General features: G+C 38.9%; 1 protein-coding gene across 1 annotated transcript; it reads left to right on the forward strand.

Moving 5' to 3' along the window:
• The first annotated feature begins 58 nt into the window (after nucleotides 1-58).
• Nucleotides 59-15,028, forward strand: LOC135479831 (trafficking protein particle complex subunit 14-like). The gene is made up of 12 exons (XM_064759736.1): nucleotides 59-424; nucleotides 1,548-1,770; nucleotides 2,630-2,716; nucleotides 5,811-5,928; nucleotides 7,383-7,524; nucleotides 8,714-8,796; nucleotides 9,722-9,799; nucleotides 10,400-10,500; nucleotides 10,815-10,881; nucleotides 12,267-12,336; nucleotides 13,171-13,490; nucleotides 14,866-15,028. Exons 1-12 carry the CDS (start codon nucleotides 59-61, stop codon nucleotides 15,026-15,028), a joined length of 1,818 nt encoding a protein of 605 aa, XP_064615806.1.
• The last annotated feature ends 2,304 nt before the right edge of the window (nucleotides 15,029-17,332 follow it).

Consider the following 17,332-nt stretch of genomic DNA (forward strand, 5'->3'; position numbering starts at 1 on the left):
ATTGTCAGTGTCAGGTCAAGAAATGTACGAGTCAGCTCTAAGTTTACGTTTCAACAATATGGAAGACACTTTGGACGTCTCGACCAAAATCAGATTAATTTTCCGTAAAGATGCAGAATTGCAGACGTTAGATGTCAGCAGCACAGATGCGTTGCTAAGGTTACATGTCGGGCAAACGATTGCACTAGCTGTTGTGGCTGTTTATGCCGGAAAACATGCGCACAATGAGATTGAAATGGATGGTTGGCGATCTCGGGTTCGTCTGCTGTCAGTCCACGCATGTTTGTCTCCGAGAGAGGCTCAGAAAGATGGGGCATGTCCGACTCGAACTGACGACAATTTCGCACAGTCGACAAAACGATGTCCACCGTGTTCAAGCTTTGTAGAAGGACTGGAAAATGAGTGTATCTGTGATTTTAAATTGGTACATATTTTTAAACTGTTAATTAAAATGGTCATATATTTGTAAATGCATATTAATTTATTAGGTAAGGTCTTTTCTGGTTTTGGCTTGATAAATGAAACCGTGTGGTGTTAAAGTTGAGAAATCCACCAAGTGATTTATTTGTCTGATCAGTGTTTAACATTTCTAATGAAAAATTTTTCATTCACACAACAGTGTTCGAATTCTGTCAACATGTCTTAGGCCATAATGTCGTATTGACAATTGATTCCTTTTTTCCCGTCAAAACAGGCGTAGTTGATTATTAGTGTGTACAGCAGAACAGTATTTATATTTCATTATCATTATTTCAGCAAATTTTACCTTATGCAACAATATCTGTCAAAAAATGAAATAATGTGTTTATATGTGAAGGTAAACTCTGCTCTTCTTACGTTAAATGACTTATTTGCTGGTGGGTGCCTGGAAACAAGGAATCATGTATGATAGGCCTCACACATAAATGAAACTGAATTGCCCAAATAAAACTAACTCTTCAGCAGGTGCCTGACAAATAATAACCCATTCCCAGTTAAATGTAATTCTTTTTTCCAACTGAGATATTCCGGAACTCAGATATCTGGGCATTTGCTGTTATACTTGTGCCAAGATGCATACTCAGTCACACACAGCAATGAAAACATTGTCTAAATAACATGGGAGTTAATAGAAATCTCTGCTTCACATCCTCATGCTTCAAAAACAGGTTGTGTTGACATTCACAATTTATATGTGCTTTGCATATTGTTCTGTTGTCTTACATACTATAAATTCTGGTTGTTGTCAGCCGTACTGCTCTGAATATCGTCCCGTATTGTTCATTTTCCTATACCTTCTTTCACCTTTATCTTTCACCTCGTTGACTGCTTGCGGCTGACTTGTACTAGCGAAGTACAGTATGTCCACAGTCTCGAATCACTTAAATACATATACTGCTAAAGTGGCATATCTTAAACCACAATCACTAACAACTGACAGAGTTTCAACAGATGCTACCACTTTAGTTGTTGTAAAGATCTAAGACACATGAACATACAGTCTGCATGTTTAATTTTATGATGTGTAATTTAAATAACGTGCATGTCAACATTTGTACATTTCGCAGGACACTGAGCCAAAGTTTATTGATGACCTCAGCTGGGTTATTCCATTCTCGCTGACACTGAACTCCTTGCCAGGGCCTTGTGACAGAGTGGCGCTGAACGTGACCGTGTGGCTGGCAGATAAAGTTCACCCACCAGGAAGTAAGGCACTGGAACAGCTAGATATGATCCTGGAACCTAACGAGGGCATCTTATTGGATGACAAGATTGTGTCACGTCTTGGTTGTAAGTCTGATGATGTGTTGTTGTGTCTGCACATTGGAGTTGTCAGCAATTGACAATATTGTTAATTGGAATTAATTTTACCACAGACCATTTCTTGTGATTACATTGGCTGAGATTACTGTGGGTTTCAAACCCATGACCTCATAGATGTAGTTAAAAATTGGTTACATTTACATGTTATAAAGGAAGGTCTTTGCTCTAAAAATTCACCTGAAAAAAAAAAACAAGCATTTTAAAAGGAAGGCAATTGAAGGTCATACAGTATTATCTTTGGCACTGACATTTTCCCAGTAGCATATCATTCTACCTTCCAGATAAAACATAAACTATTTTTCTAATGTGAAAAGATCTTGCAGGACTAGGCAATATGTGTAACTTATTCAAAATCAAGGTGTTTAGGTCAAATTCATTTGTTATTTGCATCGTTCAGACACATTTGGATGCAGCTGCTTATCAGGTGAGGTTGTCATGCTGTAGCACGAGACAAAAATATTGATTTCATTGAATATTAATCTGCAAATAGAAATTTATATGGTCTTACAATAATAGATGGTTTTTAATGTAGAATCAAGGGAGACAACTTTGCTTTGCTTGTTGTTTTCTCCCTGAAGTCCGTCTGGTAACTTGTAAACTTGTTAACACCCAAGTTTTGTACTTTTTTTGTTTCTTTTTTTTTCTGTTTCAAATCTTTAAAATAAACAACAAACCAGAAAAAAGATAAATAAAATTGTTTGTATATCTGTACACTAAAAGTGTAATTTGTCCTTTTGTATTTTGATAAAATTGAATTATTCCCATGTACTAAGGAGTTACAGGTTTTTCATGGTTTTAAGTGTTTATTTTTAACTATGTGTTTCAGTTTCTCATCTGATTGATGTCTATGATCCTCCTGTTGTTGATGTTAAGCTCATTGTTGTTGGTGGAAAACACAATCTGCTGCTAAAAGGTTTGTATTTGTTTGATTGACTGGTGATTGACAGACTAAAAATATTTAATATGTATGAAAGAAAGGCCATCATTTGTATGGCTAAAGAAACTTACGTACCCGTGGTAATACACTGATCTTTTGCAAGGGGAATCTATGCCTATGTAAGGATTGAAAAGAATACCTTTATATGCCAGGTGAAAAATACTCGGTCCGGAGAGTAAAAGAAGGCTAAAATATGAAGTAATGTTCATCAGACAGACATCTGAAAACTATACGTGTAGATACTTTCATTTATCTTCTTAGATTTTTTGAACAGTGTTAAAGGAACTTAAATATTTGAATTCTATCGTGGGCTTTATTGGCCATAATGAGGGTGTTTAGGATACTTATGTCACATGACCTTTTTTCCCCTTATGTTCACCAGAAGGAAGAAATATTCGAGAACACTATTTCAGTAATCTTTTACTCAAGGCTGAAGAGAGCTATTCCAACAGTCACTGTCATGTGTGGAGTTGGAAAAACTTCCTGTGAGGTCAAGAGTTCCTAAACCATGATAGTATAGTTGACCTTTGAATTCAAATGTTTGAATACCGTTAACTCTTCACAAAAATCCATAAAAAATAAATGAAAGTATATTTAGACATAGTTTTAAGTGCTTCATGTGGTGTTGCCTACTTTGATTTTGAGTGACCTTTTCCTTTAAAGTTTTGAACCTGGGTTTTGTAGGTAATATTTTATGCCTATTTATCTCCCTGTACACATGTATCTGTCTGTTTACTGCACAGTGAAGAACCAGTCCCACATGGCTGTTCCCATGCATCTGTCTGTTTACTGCACAGTGAAGAACCAGTCCCACATGCCTGTACATATGTATCTGTCTGTTTACTGCACAGTGAAGAACCAGTCCCACATGGCTGTTCACATGCATCTGTCTGTTTACTGCAGTGAAGAACCAGTCCCACATGCCTGTACACATGCATCTGTCTGTTTATTGCACAGTGAAGAACCAGTCCCACATGGCTGTTCACATGCATCTGTCTGTTTACTGCACAGTGAAGAACCAATCCCACATGCCCGTTCACGTGCATCTGTCTGTTTACTGCACAGTGAAGAACCAGTCGCACATGCCTGTACACGTGCATCTGTCTGTTTACTGCACAGTAAAGAACCAGTCCCACATGGCTGTTCACATGTATCTGTCTGTTTACTGCACAGTGAAGAACCAATCCCGCATGTCTGTTCACATGTATCTGTCTGTTTACTGCACAGTGAAGAACCAGTTTCACATGCCTGTACACATGCATCTGTCTGTTTATTGCACAGTGAAGAACCAGTCCCACATGGCTGTTCACATGCATCTGTCTGTTTACTGCACAGTGAAGAACCAATCCCACATGCCCGTTCACGTGCATCTGTCTGTTTACTGCAGTGTGAAGAACCAGTCACACATGCCTGTACACGTGCATCTGTCTGTTTACTGCACAGTAAAGAACCAGTCCCACATGGCTGTTCACATGTATCTGTCTGTTTACTGCACAGTGAAGAACCAGTCCCGCATGTCTGTTCACATGTATCTGTCTGTTTACTGCACAGTGAAGAACCAGTTTCACATGCCTGTTCACGTGCATCTATCTGTTTACTGCACAGTGAAGAACCAGTCGCACATGCCTGTACACGTCCATCTGTCTGTTTACTGCACGGAACCAATCCCCCATGCCTGTTCACATGTATCTGTCTGTTTACTGCACAGTGAAGAACCAGTCCCACATGCCTGTTCACATGTATCTGTCTGTTTACTGCACAGTGAAGAACCAGTCCCACGTGCCTGTACACTTGTATCTGTTTACTGCACAGTGAAGAACCAGTCCCACATGCCTGTTCACGTGCATCTGTCTGTTTACTGCACAGTGAAGAACCAGTCCCACATGCCTGTTCATATATCTGTCTGTTTACTGCACAGTGAAGAACCAGTCCCACATGCCTGTACACATGTATCTGTTTACTGCACAGTGAAGAACCAGTCCCACATGCCTGTTCATATATCTGTCTGTTTACTGCACAGTGAAGAACCAGTCCCACATGCCTGTTCATATGTATCTGTCTGTTTACTGCACAGTGAAGAACCAGTCCCACATGCCTGTTCATATGTATCTGTCTGTTTACTGCACAGTGAAGAACCAATCCCCCATGCCTGTTCACATGTATCTGTCTGTTTACTGCAGTGAAGAACCAGTCCCACATGCCTGTTCACATGTATCTGTTTACTGCACAGTGAAGAACCAGTCCCCCATGCCTGTTCATATGCATCTGTCTGTTTACTGCACAGTGAAGAACCAGTCCCACATGCCTGTTCACGTGCATCTGTCTGTTTACTGCACAGTGAAGAACCAATCCCCCATGCCTGTTCACATGTATCTGTCTGTTTACTGCACAGTGAAGAACCAATCCCACATGCCCGTTCACATGTATCTGTTTACTGCACAGTGAAGAACCAGTCCCACATGCCTGTTCATATGCATCTGTCTGTTTACTGCACAGTGAAGAACCAATCCCCCATGCCTGTTCACATGTATCTGTCTGTTTACTGCACAGTGAAGAACCAATCCCACATGCCCGTTCACATGTATCTGTTTACTGCACAGTGAAGAGCCAGTCCCACATGCCTGTTCACGTGCATCTGTCTGTTTACTGCACAGTGAAGAACCAGTCCCACATGGCTGTTCATATGTATCTGTCTGTTTACTGCACAGTGAAGAACCAGTCCCACATGCCTGTTCACATTTATCTGTCTGTTTACTGCACAGTGAAGAACCAATCCCACATGCCTGTTCACATGTATCTGTTTACTGCACAGTGAAGAACCAGTCCCACATGCCTGTTCATATGCATCTGTCTGTTTACTGCACAGTGAAGAACCAATCCCACATGCCTGTTCACATGTATCTGTTTACTGCACAGTGAAGAACCAATCCCACATGCCTGTTCACATGTATCTGTTTACTGCACAGTGAAGAACCAGTCCCACATGCCTGTTCATATGCATCTGTCTGTTTACTGCACAGTGAAGAACCAATCCCCCATGCCCGTTCACATGTATCTGTTTACTGCACAGTGAAGAACCAATCCCCCATGCCTGTTTACATGTACAACTGCAAGGTGCTGCCGAGCTCGTGTCACTGGGCCACCCGCACCCCAGAGGATCCAGAATGTCATCATGATACCAAAGATGGGTGAGTGCCTGACGCCATCGTAAGAGGGGAGAGGGGAGGATTGCAGGATGTGGAAATTGTCAGTCTGTTGAGAACGGTCAATACTTCTGCCATAAATAGCCACTGACACAGTTTTGATAATACCACAAGAATATTTTCTGGTGAAAATTCAAGCCAGCAGAATGCATATGTACCTTTTTTTTTTTTTTTTTTGGCTTTAATAGAAAAGAGAACGAATAATATAACCCGAGCTGATAAGAAAGAGGGGTGAAAATAGATCTAAACGGTTTGTATTAGCTCGCTGTTATGTGGTGATGTATTGCGAGTGTGGGGGAAAAATGTTGTAGGTGTCGGTGTTGGTGTCTGTGTTGGTGTCCAAGTAAGCTTTTTTGTTTGGGTCAGTTGAGTAAGGTTTTATGTTTGGGTCAGTTGAGTAAGCTTTTTTGTTTGGGTCAGTTGAGTAAGGTTTTATGTTTGGGTCAGTTGAGTAAGGTTTTATGTTTGGGTCGGTTGAGTAAGGTATTTTGTTTGGGTCTGCTAGTCTCACAGTCTTCACATCACCTTTATGAAACTTGGTGGGAATAATGAACATGATTTGGACATTTACTGATTTTGATTATAAATTAGGGATGTTTGCATTATTCAAATTATCAGGTCTTTGACTCAGCGTTTTACCCAGTACTATGGTGGGCCAGGGTAAGGTTTTTTTGTTTGGGTCAGCTTTTGCCACAGATTTTACCTCATGTTGCTGAAACTTGTTGGGTACGATGGGCATGCTTTGAAGACTGAATGAAATAAATGATTTTAAATAAATAGTTATATTTGTATTTTTATTCAGATTATCAGGTTTTTTGACTTTGCTATTTTATCTTAGCCAGTACTATTCAGTTTTGCTGGCCAGGGTAAGGATTTATGTTTAGATCAGATATTCCAACAGTTTTCACATCATTTTTATGAAACTTGGTGGGAATGATGAACAGGATTTGGGAATTTCCTCATTTGAATAAGCAGGGATACTTGTATTCTTAGCTCACTGTTATGAAGTAAACTTTTTTTGTTTTGGTCAGCTGTTGTCAAAGTTTTCATGATATGTTCATGAAACTTCTTGGGCAAAGATTAACATGCTTCAGACTACCATTTGAAGTCAAGCCATTATCTGCGAGCTGTCGGGTTACTCTTAACACTTGTTTATTTATGTGATTGGTGTTTTATGCCGTACTGAAGAATATTTCAGGATGAAACCACAACTATCAGCAAGTTGCTGGCAGACCTTCCAGAAACTTAAGATTCAAATTTATGCAAAGAATTATTGTATGATATAAAATATCTGTATTTTATGTCTGTATTTAGAGAGACTTCTTACCTACTTTGTGTTGGAATCTGAACAGTCTATTGCTATTTGCAGTAACTATCAATATATATATATGTAATTCTTTCTCTTGTTTTTCATATCAGTTTTAAATCTTCATTTATAGGACTTCTGAAGAGTCACATGACAACTGTGTAACCATGACAACAAGCATCAAGAAGAAGGACATGATTCTGTTTCCAAGGGAGGAGTTGTCGCTGTTGTATCAACTCAGATACCAGGGTATTATCAAACAACACCGGCTCTCCGTAAGAATTTACCTAAAAATTATGATTTATTGTAAGAATTATTTGTTGTCGGTGATAGATCTATAGTCCAAGATTGCCCTGAGGTTATGTATGGCAAAACTCTGTTCAGCCATTGATGGCCCTAAACTGACATAAAAGTGCGCTCCGTTTAAAAAGCCTGATGCAGTTGCTATGGCAGTTTGTCACAGTGTTTGAGACAAAAATTACGCATTAAAGACATCTCAATGGCCTGAAGTTTGCAGACACTTGTGTTTTTTATCTTTTTTTTTTATCTATCGATTTTTTGCAATCACAGCTTTCTTGCGATTAAGTCACATAGGCCTGAGTTTCCTTGGTAACGCTCAAAGCGAATGGCTGAACTGACAGCCTCAACATATTTGACAAGGGCAGATAACTGCATCATGCTATTAAATAGAATGCCCTCTGACCTGGGTTTGGGGTCATCCTTGGCCAAACAAAACTTTTGCATATCCTAGCGTCAAAGCAGTTAATAGATGTAGAGGCTGACAGCATCTGTGAAAAAACAAAGAGATAATGTATCCAGTGTAATTTTTTGAAAATTTTTTTATAAATCAAGTGAAGATCAAGAAAACTAAAACTTTCCTGGACGTCTCAATTTCATTGTTTCAAAAAGTAAATAAGAAAAACATAACCACAGATTCTTGGATTTTACTGTTTTTAAACCCTGGGCCCACTTGTTCGAAAGTTTATTAGCTAATACTGGTATTAAGTCATATTTTGTACTTAAATTTTTAGCCAAACTCAGCAGCCAATGAGGTTCTCTGAAGTCAGTGTATAACAGCAGCAGTTTTGGTTCATATTTAAGACAATGTTACTCAGTTTTTTTTAGGCTAAGTACAAAATTGAAGAGTTAGCTTAAACTTAAATCTCATATTAAGTCTTGAACCAGTTTTGAACAACAGGGCCCAGGTTGTTTGTTATAATGTTGGTATTTCTATTTTTTCCTACGAGTAGAGCAATAGTTACAACGACAGAATGCATCAGTGTTGCTTCCCATTGAGGCACCACTGTAAATATCTTGACATTAATACACACCTTCTTCAGGGAGACCGTTTCATGATCTGACTGAAATAATGTTGAGAAAATACAGTGTTAAACATCAAGTAAACAGCAACTGAGCATAAATAGTTCAGCACTCTTGACTTCATTTTTACATTTTCTGTTTCAGGAGCTTTCATTGGCTGCCCATCTGACATGGAGTTTTTCACCTCCAAAACAAGAGAATTGCACAAGAGTCATTACTACATACCTGTGAGTAACCTGTTCAATGCAAAATTTTGGGACAGTTGTATCAAATTACACATAGGTCTGCAGTAACCTGCAAACTTTTATGGGTTTCCCCCAGACCTTATGTCCTACCGCCATAATGCTGACTACGGCATAATTAGCGTATAAGTCGAATATTCTTGAGTAAGGTGTAAAGTCCGGTCTGCTAGCAACCTCCATGGCCTGATGGTTTAATGGTGTGTTAGCGTAGCACGAAGACCCAAGAGTTTAAATCCAGTTCATGCTGGCTTCCTCTCTAGTCATACATGTGAAGGTCTACAGCAACCTTCAGATGATCATGGGTTTCCCCTGAGCTCTGCCCGGTGTCCAGCCACCATAATGCTGGCCGCTATCATATAGATGAAATATTCTTGAGTACAGCTTAAAACACCAAGCAAATAAATGAAGAAATAATAAATAAACAAATATATCCCCAAGTTGACATTGATATAAGACGGAATACAGAATTGAATCAAAGGAATGAGCCTCCTGAGTTTTTTATGTGAAAGTTTTCCCCAGTGAAAGGTTGTAAAAGATGTTTTCAGGTTTCTTTCTGCCTCAGCACATGTAGAAGACCATCTTTGGCTTAGTCGATTGTAACTGCTGCGGTAACTTCTGCCTTTATCACGACAGTTACAATCTATTTAGCCTACAATGCCTATTTATAAATAAATCAATAAACAAATAAATAAATAACAGTTGTTTGTTAGTATCGTTTTTGTTTTACTTAAGATCGTTATATTGCTCATTTCACTCCTGTGGTACATGGGAAGTTCTGACAGCAACCTGTGGATGGCTATGTGTTTCCCCCGTTAAGCTGTTTCCTTTTTTTCTTGGAAAGGATTAAAGAGTAAAACACCAATTGATTAGATAAATTAAAATATTTATTTCCATTTCTGTTTAAACACAGTTTGCCAAAGATCTCCTCCAGGAAGCCACTGTTTGTAGTATCAGCATCATGCCCACATGTGACAGAGAAAATGAACAGGTAAGAACAGATCAGAGGTGTAATTATCTCAAAACATGACACCTGAATGGTGTGTGGTTATCAAAATATTTGACATGTCATATGACATCAGAGTGGTCCTGCTGGAAAGCGGATGACACATGTAGTCCGGCATTTGGGGATTGAAGATAACACCCTCCTTGGCAGATAATATCGTATGAATCATCTGGTTCTTTAGAGTAAACACAAAAAGCATGATGTACATAAATAATACTTGGAAATTTGATTGTCTTTAATATGCTCATTGTATATTGATTATTTGGGGGCATTTCTGGTTCATTTCACTATAGCTTTGATCTTGCTGCAACCTTAATGCACTTCTTCCATGTCTAACATGTTTAACTCCCATACTCGATAGATGTGTATGTATGCTTGGGGTTTAACGTTGTACTTAACAATTTTTCAGTCACATGACAACAAGGAGGCATTAGGTGTGAAATGTCCCAGTGGGCAAGAATTAATAAATGAGCAAGAACAAGATTGATTTATTTATAAATAGGCATTGTAGGCTAATGTGTCTTAAAATCCCAATCAAATAAATAAATAATCACAGAAAATATACTGTGTTGCGTATTTTTGTAGTTTTGCTGTGACGTACGACATCTGCAACAATCTCCAAGATTTCCTGGCTCTCAAACTTTACTGGTCGCCAGAGAGGGCTCTCTCAGCCAATCAGGATCCAGGTATTTCTGTCACTTTACTGTTGTGTATTCTGCTTCCCTCCTTGGCCCATTCGACTAAATTATTGCTGTCATTGGATAATGATAGTTGACACACTCACTTCAGGTCGCAGGCTTGAGCTTAAAGCTTGTTGATTCGGCTGAAATTTTAATTTCGCAGGTTTAGCAGGGCCTTGTTATTTATCTTGTTCTTGCTCATTTATTAATTCTTGCCCACTGTGGCATTTTCATTTTCTACTTTAATTTTAATACCAGGAATGAATTTTATGTTCTATGTTACGTATTGATGAAGCATTTGAATCGTTTGTGTGTTTCAGTGTCTCGCCAGCATGTGGAGCGTCTCGTGGAGTCTGTGATCTGCCATGATCCCTGTGTCGAGCTAGGGTGAGTCGTTCGTCATTGACGTATTGAAGTTAACTCATTTTTTGTTTAACACATTGCAAACTTATACAACAAAGGGTTTTATTGGTGGTGGAAATCAGGATGGCCAGCTACTCATACCCCAGTCCCAAGTCAGCTGATATTAGTTCTATTTGAACTCTGTCTTCAGAACTTTTAATATAGGACAGATTAGAAAAAGCGACATCTGAGATAAAAAGGACTCAAAAAGGGTACCCTCTTCCACTTTTGTGAACACAACCTTGGGCAATCCAGTGACCTTTTGCAAGTAACTGACAAGCTTCCCCACATTTGACAAATGTACTTACCACCCACCCCCACCCCGCCCCCGTCGAGCTAGCACAAAGTCTATGCCATATTGGTGGACGGCTGGTGATCTCTAACAACCTTTAGGTAAAACCCGCCTCGTAGGCAGCTTTACTAGCTTTGCCAAGTGTTTATTGCCACGGGGTCCCTCAACAACTGTGGAAACTGGGTTGTTTCTATTTTCATCTGACCACAATATTGTGCTTGTTTTAGTAACTTTTGTCCATTTAACCATCTGTCTGTTCCTTTTGGCAGATGAGATTGGGAAAATGTTTTCTTTGTACTTTCAGACAGGTATGATAACTTCAGTATAACTTGCTGTTCTGGTTGTTTGACCTGAAGTTATGTTGTTCAGAACTCAGATTCATGGCAGTTTAAACATCAGGACCCTTTGTTTATTTTACTTTTATTTATTTATTTATTTGATTGGTGTTTTATGCCGTACTCAAGAATATTTCACTTATACGATGGCGGCCAGCATTATGGTGGGTGGAAACCGGGCAGAAACCCACGACCATCCGCAGTTTGCTGACAGACCTTCCCACGGCCGTAAAGGAAGCCAGCATGAGCTGGACTTGAACTCACAGTGACCACATTGGTGAGAGACTCCTGGGTATTTTACTTTTAACAAGGCTAAATATCAGTCATTGTGATGGATGATGAAGTACATCACAGATATGATTTACCCTGATCACGCAGAAGTGAAACTGTTGTTTTTGGGTTTTTTTTTTTCTTGTTCCACAGAGATTCTTATACTTCTGCAAAACGTTTGTCTGTTTCCTGGTATAAACATCTAAATAGAAATGTCATAAATTGTGGTAGTAAACCATAGAAAATTGTAACAAAAAATTTACTCAAAATAAGGATTTGACAGATCTAATGAAAGTGGCTCCTGTTATGTAATTTTGGCTGGCTATACAACACCTTTGTCCAAATAAAACTACTTATTTATCAGTAATTATTAATTGATTGATTAGTTTTTTTGTTTGGACTAAATATACTGCATGCATACACATATTTATTTTTTGTTTTTTTTTCTGATTTTTCCTTGTGATCGTTTACAGAACCTGTCCAAAGAATACATCCCTTTCTGTGAAAGTGGGTTTCCAGATTTTACAGCCAGGCCTTTTTGAGGTAAGCACTGGTTTATTGTACATAGATCTCCGGTAGTAGTAAGCACCATTTCTGTATTTCACCTAATGTTTAGCACCTTTTGTGTGACACATTTTAGCAGGATTCTGATTGATTCAGCCACCTTATACATGCACACTTAAGAATGTTTAAAGGTTTGGATAATTTCTTTACCAGAAAAACTTAAGTGTTGTCACCACCGCCATTTTGTAGGTCTGAAAGAATATTTGTACATGCCAAGCCATCTGTAAAAGACAGTATTAATCATGAGAAGCAGAGGTACACTTACCTTAGTGGTAATGGGCGGGACTGACATTAGCTAGCACAAGAGTTTGTGTACAGTCCCTGTTCAGGGCTGGAGTTTTTGAGATTTGCCTGTTCTGTTTTTTGGAAGGGAAAATTTGCAGTTCATTAGGGTAATGGGGCACTTTTATCATTGTTGAAGACTTCATGTCTCACATCTTACTGTGTGATGTGCAGGTGCATATTTCACATGTTCATGAGTAACTTGCCAAAGTTAAGTGGTTTAACACAAGGATTCTTACATTTCTATAATTATGCACCATCAAATAAAGAGAACCCCTCAACCTTCTTGCATTTGAAAGAGCAGCTTTCAGTGCAGTTTATGCATGTTTTTGATTTGATTTTGAAGACAAAACTACATTGGTTGGATTGGCAAATTTCAGGGTTTCACAGAAAGTATAATTTTTATCAGTCTACACAGAATAATGTCTTCAGAAGTTTCACCTTGCAAATGTTCGAAAAGGTTAAAGAATTACATTAGCTCTAGGATCTTTTTTTCTTTTGTGTTTTGAGTCAGAATGTTTTCTTTCACAGCTTGGAACACATATGAAGTTAAACCTGAGGTACGCCCTGGGTAACCATAGCAACCTGGTGTCACCAACCTACAGCCTGCCGTCTCCCTCCATTACCAACAGCGATTCGAATGCGACGATATCAGCAGAGGACCAGCTGGTGTTGGAGTCTGAAAACCTTTGGCGAGATCGGAGTTGTAGTGTCTCATCATCTCACAGTGCTGAACCAGATAGCATACCAGTCACAGTTAAGCGAAAGTCATTTGCCACCAAGTCATACTCGTTTGGGGACCTGGGTCCTACGGGTTCTGGTGACTCAACAGAAGATCCTTCTAAAGTCAGGTAGGGAGCAAGTGATGACTCAGTGGTTAAAAATGCATGTCCTTCAGTTTTAGGACACATGGGATGTGAGTTCAATTCCGGCCTTGGACAGGGAATTTCTAGTTTCCGCCGCTATAATTTTTTAAAGAGCCATGGTGACTGTAAACGATCAGCAATGCGTGACACGTGTAAATGTGGGCATTTACACAGTCTGGTCATCGTTGAAACCCATGTGCCTCCACCAATATTTTTTGTGGTTTAATCTGGGATCTCGTTTCCTCCATCCATAAAGTTTACTCTCATTGTAGAAATGAACAGCTCTTGAATTCAGTGTTAAAGAAACATCCACAGTCAGCTATGTGAGATTTCATAGAGCCTTATAGAGCTTCGTAGAGGGAACATTTAACGGGGGTTTCGTCATATTAGATTCAAAACTTCTTGAGTATGGCATTAAACAACAGTCAAATAAATAAATAAATAAACAACTAAGGTTGTCAGGAGTGTGAGTTGTGCTCTGAACAAAAGAAGCTTGATTACTAAACAGATTGTCATAAATGGTGTCTCCGGTGTGATGCTTCAGTGAGGCAGCACTATGGCAGCCTTGGAACTCATTGTCTGGCTAATAGGACAATAATCAATCAACCTATTACAGTGTAAAACACATACATCTCATCTTTACTTGACTTGTTTCTGTGTTATACCTCGTCATACTGCTCAAAAATTCACACTTATTTCTTTAAAACAAGGCGCTAGCTCAGCGTATTGACCCAGGAGTCTCTCATCAATGCAATCGCTGTGAGTTCAAGTCCAGCTCATGCTGGCTTCCTCTCCAGCAGTACGTGGGAAGGTCTGACATCAACCTGCAGATGGTCGTGGGTTTCCCCCGGACCTTGCTCGGTTTCCAACCACCATAATGCTGGCCGCCGTCATGTAAGTGAAATATTCTTGAGTACGGCGTAAAACACCAATTAAATAAAAATAAATAAATTTAAAGCAAGGCCGTTAGACAAACAAAGTATTTCTTTTTTAGTGGGTATTTGTTTGAGATTTGGCATGTAGACGTAATGTTACTTTTTCTTCAAAAAGACATTGTTTGAAACTATTCCTTTTTGTGTTGATGTACATATACATGAGACTGTTTACTTGTAGTAAGGCGGGCAGAGGGAAACCCATCTGCAGGTTGCTGACAGACCTTCCAGTCTTTCACCAGCATGAGCTGGATTTGAACTCACAGTGGAGTTTCATTTTATTGATTTCTAGCTTATATTCTTTTAGACATTCAGTTCCATGTATTCTTTTATTTATTGAATACTGTTTTAAACCAGTTTACCAATCATGTTTTAAAATCCAGCCAAAATTTGTGATTAGCACTCTGTCTTGTTTTTTTATTTTGTAGATTTAAGAAGATAGAGCGATCCTCGGCTGTCCCTCCTCCTCGACCGGCAGCTCCACGCCTTCTGCTACCCTCAGTCAGAGTTCCTGACCCCACCCCATCATCTCTGATGGACCCAGGCAACTTCCTGAAGAAAACTTGCCTCATATATGTGCCAGCTGACTGAGTCCCCCTCCTCACCCAGCATCCCCACACCTCCGGCTACCCTCAATCAGAGTTGTTGACCCCAGCCCCTCATCTCTGGTGGACCCCGATAACTTCAACTTATGTCCCGCTGACTGAGACAACTGGCTGTCATTGTCAACAACAGGCATTTACATGTATAATACAGCCTTTAAATTCTAAAAATTGTTATACATTTTTGGGGGATTTGTCATAATTTGCTTGTTCTCATAAAGAAAGAATTTTGCCAAGTAAACAGGGTGCAGACATTTTTGTTTTGCTCATGACTTAATAAGAATGCCAGAACCTGTCATTTCATTTTTTGCAAGTCTGTCTTGTTTTAAAAGTCTAACAGACATTCACAAGGTATTAGAGCCTCTAATATATTCATTGGTAAGGTTGAACTCTCGACCTCTTGGTTATTTACATGTAACTAATGACTCCGTATCATACATGGAAAGGGAAAGTGCAATATGTTAAATTTGTCTCCTGTCTGTGGAGCTCAAAGATCTGAAAGCATTTAATTCTAAAGGTTGGTGAGCTATTTAGTTTTAATTTAGTATATTTATGGATGTATATTTATTTTCGTTATGTTTTGTTTTGTGTTTTTTGTTTGTACATTTTTGGGGTTTCTTTGTCTATTCTCTCTGAGGTCAGCTCAGATTATTTTCCACTTAGTATTACAAAGGACCAAAAACATTTATCTATAGCTATGTTATTTAGTATATAGTTTTGGGGGGAAATATATATTTCATTTTGAATATAGTGTGTTAATGATTTATTTACATTTATTTTACAGATAGATGCTTCTAATGCAAGAATTAATGCATAATGTAAACTCAAAGTGCTGCCCAAAACTCTCTCCATTCCTATTTTAATTTTTTGCTTTTGTCATTTTTTGCTGCACCACAAAACAGGATAACATGTATGCATGATGACCGTTGTGGACCACATCTAAGTAATGTGATGTGTTGACAGTAGTTCTTTTCTTTCAAACGTCATGATGAACTGTAAACTTTTAAAATCATACTTGTGAAATTCTAATGAATGGTTCAAAATAATGTGTGAAATTTTTGTGAACTGTGGTCTCAAAAACAGTTGCCTTTGTGGCATTTCTTGGCGTGAATAAAAAGTATTTCTGGACACAGTTCTCTGTTGGCTTTCATTTGAGGCAGACATTATTCTTGACATTATGTACACTGTAAAGATTTATGTGTAATGAGAATCACAGTGTTATACGCTCACAAACCCAACGCCTCAAATGTAGAGGGATGAGAATTTTCAGCTGATCAGCTAATTTTAGCTCAGTTTAAGGGAAAACAGGATTTTCAATGTAACTGGGATCTAATATTTGACCAACATGGCCAAAAGTAATTGTTTTACATATGGTGGTCAGTTATTAGAAGAAATTTCAGCTTATTTTGATGCGAAGTACTCTCTTCCCTGAACATAGTAGGGGAAATTCTGTGCTGCGCCCTGCTCCATTTCACAGGCAGGTACGTGCACGGAGCAAATTTATTACCCTGTTGACTTACTTCTCAGATTTCTCTTGATAACAAATATTAGTGTTTTCTGAATATCAGTATTATTTTAATTTTACATGTTTGAGTAGGTACTATTATTTTCCTGTATTTAATTTCCTGGCTTTTGTATACACAGGTACATCCTGTATTGTTCAACATTTTGGCATGTTTCCAAGGTGTTAACTCAAGCATAGTCTGAAGGCATTATTCAATGTAGACTTGTTATTATTGTACAAATTATACTTGTTGTGAAACCCTGTAATTGGCCAATCCAACCAGTGTAGTTTTGTCTCCAAAATCAGATTTAAAATGTGCATGCATTGCCGTGAAAGTTGCTCTCTCCTATGTGAAAAGGTGGATGAAATAGGGTGTTATATTAGGCCTTTGGAGCTATGGTTATGCCAGCTGTAGTGTACTTGGTGGAGAGTGTTCTGATGGGTAACTGAGACAAGCAAAATTCCAGTTCTACTCCTGCAAGACTTCATGTGTGTACCTAAGTGATGTGTGTACATCGGTGATGTGTGCACATGGGTGATGTGTGTACCTTGGTGACGTGTGTACCTTGGTGACGTGTGTACCTTGGTGACGTGTGAGTGCTTGGGGTTTAACGTCGTGCTCAACAGTTTTTCAGTCATATGACGACGATGGTGATGTGTGTACCTCAGTGATGTGTGTATGATGGTTATGTGTGTACCTCAGTGATGTGTCTATCCCAGTAATGTGTGTACCTCAGTGATGTGTGTATGATGGTTATGTTTGTATGTTGGCGATGTGTGTACTTCGGT

The sequence above is a fragment of the Liolophura sinensis genome, chromosome 12, assembly GCF_032854445.1.
Source record: "Liolophura sinensis isolate JHLJ2023 chromosome 12, CUHK_Ljap_v2, whole genome shotgun sequence".
In the NCBI taxonomy this organism is placed as follows: Eukaryota; Metazoa; Mollusca; class Polyplacophora; order Chitonida; family Chitonidae; genus Liolophura; species Liolophura sinensis.

What these genes read in the sequence shown, in the direction of transcription:
- LOC135479831 (XM_064759736.1), top strand. Translation starts at nt 59, where the DNA reads ATGGAAGACACTTTGGACGTCTCGACCAAAATCAGATTAATTTTCCGT. An exon ending in CATCATGATACCAAAGATGG is followed by an intron (nt 5,929 to 7,382) that starts GTGAGTGCCTGA and finishes CTTCATTTATAG; the next exon opens with GACTTCTGAAGAGTCACATG. An exon ending in GAAGATCCTTCTAAAGTCAG is followed by an intron (nt 13,491 to 14,865) that starts GTAGGGAGCAAG and finishes TTTATTTTGTAG; the next exon opens with ATTTAAGAAGATAGAGCGAT.